At 47.4% G+C, this 6,000-nt stretch overlaps 1 protein-coding gene across 1 annotated transcript in view; it reads left to right on the forward strand.

The window, feature by feature from the left end:
- The window catches only part of CCDC63 (coiled-coil domain containing 63), a 58,060-nt gene extending 52,389 nt beyond the window's left edge, over positions 1-5,671 (forward strand). The window contains exons 11-12 of the mRNA XM_045365936.2: positions 2,819-3,022; positions 5,467-5,671. Of these exons, the coding sequence (XP_045221871.2) occupies positions 2,819-3,022; positions 5,467-5,612 (350 nt within the window). The 3' untranslated portion in view covers positions 5,613-5,671. The remainder of the gene's footprint in view (positions 1-2,818; positions 3,023-5,466) is intronic.
- The last annotated feature ends 329 nt before the right edge of the window (positions 5,672-6,000 follow it).

Raw genomic sequence — 6,000 nt, forward strand, 5'->3', positions numbered from 1 at the left:
ATTTATTACAGTAAAAGGGTACAGAACAAAATTAGCAAAGCGACATGTTAGTGTGAACCATGTGATAAACCATATTGTGCAAATTGGGCAGGGTGAGACACTCTTTTAAAAAACTTAAAAAAAATTTGTGGGTACATAGGTGTGTATTTTGTGAGGTACATGAGATGTTGTGATACAGGCATGCAGTGCACAACAATCAAATCATGGAAAACGGGACATCCATCCCCTCAAGCATTTATCTTTTGTGTTACAAACAATTCAATTATACTCTTTTAGTTATTTTTAAATGTACAGTTAAATTATTTTGACTATAGTCAACCTGTTGTGCTATCAAATACTAGATGTTACTCATTCTTTTATCTATTTATTTATTTTTATTTTTTATTTTTTTGTAGAGATGGGGTCTCGCCATGTTGCCCAGGATGGGCTCGAACCCCTGTACTCAAGTCATCCCCCTGCCTGGGCCTCCCAAAGTGCTGGGATTACAGGCATGAGCCATCGTGCCCAGTCTTTTTTTTTTTTTTTTTTTTATTTTTTGAGACGGAGTCTCGCTCTGTCGCCCAGGCTGGAGTGCAGTGACCAGATCTCAGCTCACTGCAAGCTCCGCCTCCCGGGTTCACGCCATTCTCCTGCCTAAGCCTCCCAAGTAGCTGGGACTACAGGCGCCCGCCACCTCGCCCGGCTAGTTTTTTGTACTTTTTAGTAGAGACGGGGTTTCACCGTATTAACCAGGATGGTCTCGATCTCCTGACCTCGTGATCCGCCCGTCTCGGCCTCCCAAAGTGCTGGGATTACAGGCTTGAGCCACCGCGCCCAGCCCGTGCCCAGTCTTATTCATTCTTTCTGGTTTTTGTATTCATTAACCATCCCTACCTCCCTCCCACCTGCCACTGCCCTTCCCAGCCTCTGATAACCATCCTTCCACTCTCTATCTCCATGTGTTCATTGTTTTGAGTTTTTCATCTTGCAAATAAGTGAGAGCATGCGAAGTTTGTCTTTCTGTACCTGGCTTATTTCACTTAACATAATGACCTCCAGTTCCATCCATGGTGTTGCAAATGACAGGATCTCATTCTTTTTTGGTGGCTGAATAGTACTCCATCGTGGATATGTACCACATTTTCTTTCTTTCTTTCTTTCTTTCTTCCTTTTTTTCTTTCTCCTTCCTTCCTTCCTTCCTTCCTTCCTTCCTTCCTTCCTTCCTTCCTTCCTTCCTTCCTTCCTTCCTTCCTTCCTTCCTTCCTTCTCTCTCTCTCTCTCTCTTTCTTTTTTCAGAATTTCGCTCTTGTCACCCAGGCTGGAGTGCAATGGCGTGATCTCGGCTCACTGCAACCTCTGCCTCCTGAGTTCAAGTTATTCTCCTGTCTCAGCTTCCTTAGTAGCTGGGATTACAGGTGCCTGCCACCACGCCCAGCTAATTTTTGTATGTTTAATAGAGATGGGGTTTCACCACGTTGGCCAGGCTGGTCTTGAACTCCTGACCTCAAGTGATCCACCTGCCTCAGCTTCCCAAAGTGCTGGGATTACAGGCGTGAGCCATTGTGCCTGGCCTGGATGGTAATATTTTTGATCCCTGATTTTCAGATAGAATAGCAGCAGTCTGGACAGTGTGAGGTTTATTCAAAAAACATACCCAAATCCAGTAGTTATTGAATCAGATAATGAACCTCCGGATGGCAAGGGCTCCCTGTAGTGACCTGTTCAATTGTTGAACTTGGCTTTCTCTCTATGCCTCCATACACACTGAAGCTCTGGTAGGGCAAGGACTGTATTTTTGTTGTTAGTGTTGTCATTGTTTTGTTTTTCCTCCATTGCATCCTTAGCATCTAGCACAGTGCATGGTGTGGTAGGCATTGAGTAATCATTTGCGAATGAATGAATGTCTTGTGACTGCACAGGGCTATGGAGCTACAGTGCAAAGGGATGTCCCCTGAATGAGGCAGGTCAGGAAAGCATTCCTGCAGGCCTGACCTGCGTTTTAAAACACCTCTAGGGGGTTATTCAGGGAAGTGTGTAGGGAAAGACATTCTGGCAGAAGGAACAGCATAAGTAAAGGCCTGGAGACTTGAAACAGAGAGCACTGGGGCAAATCAGGAGTTTAAGGTGGGGCTCCCAATTTTTAGTGTAACCTGGTGTTTCTCAACCTTCTTTTCGTTATCATCCTGCTAAGGAGTCTCTCTAGACGTATTTTCCTAATTGCCCTCCTTATGAATGTAATATTTTAATATCATTGAGATACTGTGTGTCTGCTTATGTCCTGTGTGTATCTGTGTTATATACATTAAGAAGTCAGAGGCCAGGCACGATGGCTCACGCCTGTAATCCCAGCACTTTGGGAGGCCAATACAGAAGAATCACTTGAGATTAGGAGTTCAAGACCAGCCAGACACGGTGTCTACAAAAAATACAAAAATTAGCTGGGCATGGTGTCATATGTCTTTGGTTACAGCTACTCAGGAGGCTGAAGCAGGAGAATCACTTGAACCTGGGAGTTTGAGATCGCAGTGAGCCAAGATCATGCCACTGCACTCTAGCCTGGGCAACAGAGCCAGACCTTGTTTACAAAAACAAAAACAAAAACAAGTCAATTATTTTTCGCTCAAGAACCAAATTTCAGCCTCTAAGGGTGAGGAGTGATGTTGTCCTGTTGAGAATGCATGGTGACACCCAGGAGAAAGCCTTGTCCTTGTCAGAGGTCAGATCCCGCACCTCCTGTACTTCCTGCTCCTCCCCACCTTCTGCAGTGGGGGCGCCACCCCCAGCGCCCCCAGGTCTAGGTCTCTCAGCAGCCATCTTGGTCCTACTTTTTGTTCTCCAGCCATCATTGAAAAGAAGACCAATGACCTGCTGCTGTTGGAGACCTATAGGCGCATCCTGGACATGGAAGGGGCAGAGGCTGAGATCACGCCACCCTTCCTCAACCCTTTCTGGGGTGGCTCTGCCCTCCTCAAGCCCCCAGAACCCATCAAAGTCATCCCCCCAGTGCTGGGGGCTGACCCCTTCGGCGACAGGTTGGATGATGGTGAGTTCTCTCTCTCAATCTGTGCAGGTTGCTGGGAAACCTGTGCCTTCGGGTCTGGGGAGGCCTTGTCCAGGCGCCCGAGGGGGTCTGCAGTGTTGAACCTCGTTTTCCCCTCTTTATGAGCCATTGTGGCCTGCCAGTTCCCTTGGGTGCATTATTGGCTGTGGTCACTTGGTATCATTTGCTTGGAGACTTTTCTCTCTATGATGCTAGGGTGACACAGATCCTGAAGTTCAGTTATTTTGGATATTTTTAAAAGTCAAAACTACCTTTTGATCATTTAAAATGAACCTTAAAATATCAAAAGTTTACAAATTGGCAAGTTATGGGTAGACATAGTTCCCAGACTCTGTGTCTCACGCTCACCCTATCTATGCTCCTGAGTCTCACTCGCCTATGACCTCCCTTTCCCTGACCCATTGTGCCGCTAGGACCCATCCTTGGCCCCTCTCCATTTTTGTCCCCTAACCCCACGGTTGAAGCAGCTTCAACCTGGTCCATGCCAGAAGCGAAATGGTCAACCGTGGTTCTTCCAATACTGGCCCATTGATCTTCTTCTTTTCCAAGGTGGAACCTCACTCATCCCCCTCATGCAGAGAGCCAGGCCTTCACTCTGAAGGTGGGAATCAAATTGGCCTCACCTGCTTTTTGGAGAGCAGTCTGGCCACATATATGGGAACCGATCCTTCCAGAAGGACTTACTCAAGGGTCGAAGGTGAAAGGTGGAGGAGTGGAGGCTGTTCACTGTAGCTCCAAACTGGCAACAAGTGTAATGCCCACCCCTTAGAGATTGGTTAAATAAGGTCCAGCTCATCCACCCATGCAGTGGAATTCTAAGCAGCCCCAAAAATGAGGCATAGGGCCAATATGAAGAGACTAGGAAGATGCCCTTGATATTAAGACAAAAAGGGAAAACAGTCAGTTGCACGACAATTGTCTGGGCATCCTGAGAAGTACTGTATTGTATAATCCCATCTTTCGAAAAACATTCTCTACATATGCGTGCAATACACAGGCACACACATGCGTGTATATATGTGCGTGTGTGTATATGTGTATAGATGTGTGTATGTGTGTATATGTGTATATACAGATGTGTATGTATATATATGTGTGTGTGTATATGTGTATATATAGATGTGTGTGTGTGTGTATATATATATTTTTTCTTTGCCAGTAGTCCTCAGTCAGGGGTGATTTACCCTTTATGGGACATTTGGCAATATCTGAAGATATTTTTGGTTGTCACAACTGAAAGTGATGGTGTTGCTGTCATCTAGTGGCCAAAGATGCTGCTAAAAATCTTACAATGCACAGGACAGCACTTCACAACCCTGATACGTAATAAGAGATATAAGACATCTGAGAGAGGGGGAGGGAGAGGGAGAGAAAGAGGAAGGCTCAGAGGCAGGAAGAGGAGGAGGAGGAGGAGGAAGGGAGGGAGGGGCAATGAGAGAAAGGGAAAGAGGAAGGTTTCTAGATTATGCATAAAAAACCAGAGGTGTATAAGCCACCTGTTACAGTGGATGATTGTGGATGGTGGTTTGCAGATAACGTTGCATTTCTAAGTTAAACAATTCTGTATTGTTTGAAATTTTCTCTTACAATGACCTTGCATGACTTTAGTAAGTAGAGAAAAAAATCAATTTTTAAAAAGCTGCCGCCATTTCTCTGAGCGGGATAGACCCCCAATAAGCACATGTGCACACACACACACGCACACAACACATGCGTACACACATGCACACACAGAGATCCTGTGTGTTTCAGCTGAAGAGACTGAAATGTGGCAGGAGTGAAAGCTAGGCCAGATGACACCCATCTCAGCACAACTTCCACCACCCTTTCAGTTCCTAAAAGGCTGGGGGGAGAGGTGGGCAGAGCTGCTGGTGGGTTGTCCTCACAAGGTCGGAAATGTACGGATACTGTCTTCACCTCTGTTCACGGGAATGTCGATGAACTTTAGTTTCTCCCAGCCCACTGGCCTCTATGGCCTACAGGCGTGAATTAGAAGAGGGGCCACTTTTGGGTAGATTAATTAGAAAAAGGTGCCCCTTCTGGGTAGCTATGGCTCAGCAATCAAGTGGGGGCTGGATTTCAACCCATCTGTCTACCCCTCTCCTCTAAGTGTCTTTGTGTAGTGCACATCCTGAACAACTGCACATGGTGGCCCTAACTCCTTAACATTAAACCAAATATTCGTCACATCCTTGTCTGGGAGGAAAACTAGTCATTGTCTGGGCAGCCCCGAGAAGTATATTTCTGTTCATTCTCCCCTCCTTGAAACCTGAGAATTTCCAGGCTCCACTCCCCAATGCTATGGAGGGATGCCAAACCAGGCTTGGCCATCCCTGCCTTGGGCAGAGAGACAGAGTCACTGGGAAGGAAGCCCCAGCCCTGGGTTTGATTTCCCAGCACCTCACACAAACCTGGTCTTGGTGCAGTGGAACAGCCCCTGGATCACAGCAGCCTTCGGCAGCTGATTCTCGACAATTACATCCTGAAGGAGAATCGGAGTAAGGAAGTGCGCGGAGACAGCCTGCCTGAGAAAGTGGATGACAGCAGGTCCAGGAAGAGGGTAACCATGTGAGGTGCATGCATGGGGCCACCTTTGCACAATAACTGAAAAAATAAATGTTTTGTTCTGTAGCCTCGTGCCTGTCACACGCATTACTAAGGGCTTTGGGTGCTGGGGCCACCTCTGGGCTGGGACCGAGGAGTGAGAAGTAAAAGCAGGAGCAGGGGGCGGGAACCGTGTGAGGCCATCAAGGCCCCTGGACACCTCTGAGCTGGAGACCAACACAGGCCACCCCCAGACATGCAGAGACACAGATGCAGATGCGGTCCACCAGGTGTAACGGACTAGCCCGGGAGAGGGGCCATGCTGGAGCCAAAGTGTGGATCCTGAGACGCCGCTGGCCACCCGAGGTGTGGCAAACACTTGCGGATGGGAAGTGGGAGCTGGGGGCGTGCTGGAT

Source organism: Macaca fascicularis, chromosome 11 (assembly GCF_037993035.2).
Source record: "Macaca fascicularis isolate 582-1 chromosome 11, T2T-MFA8v1.1".
In the NCBI taxonomy this organism is placed as follows: Eukaryota; Metazoa; Chordata; class Mammalia; order Primates; family Cercopithecidae; genus Macaca; species Macaca fascicularis.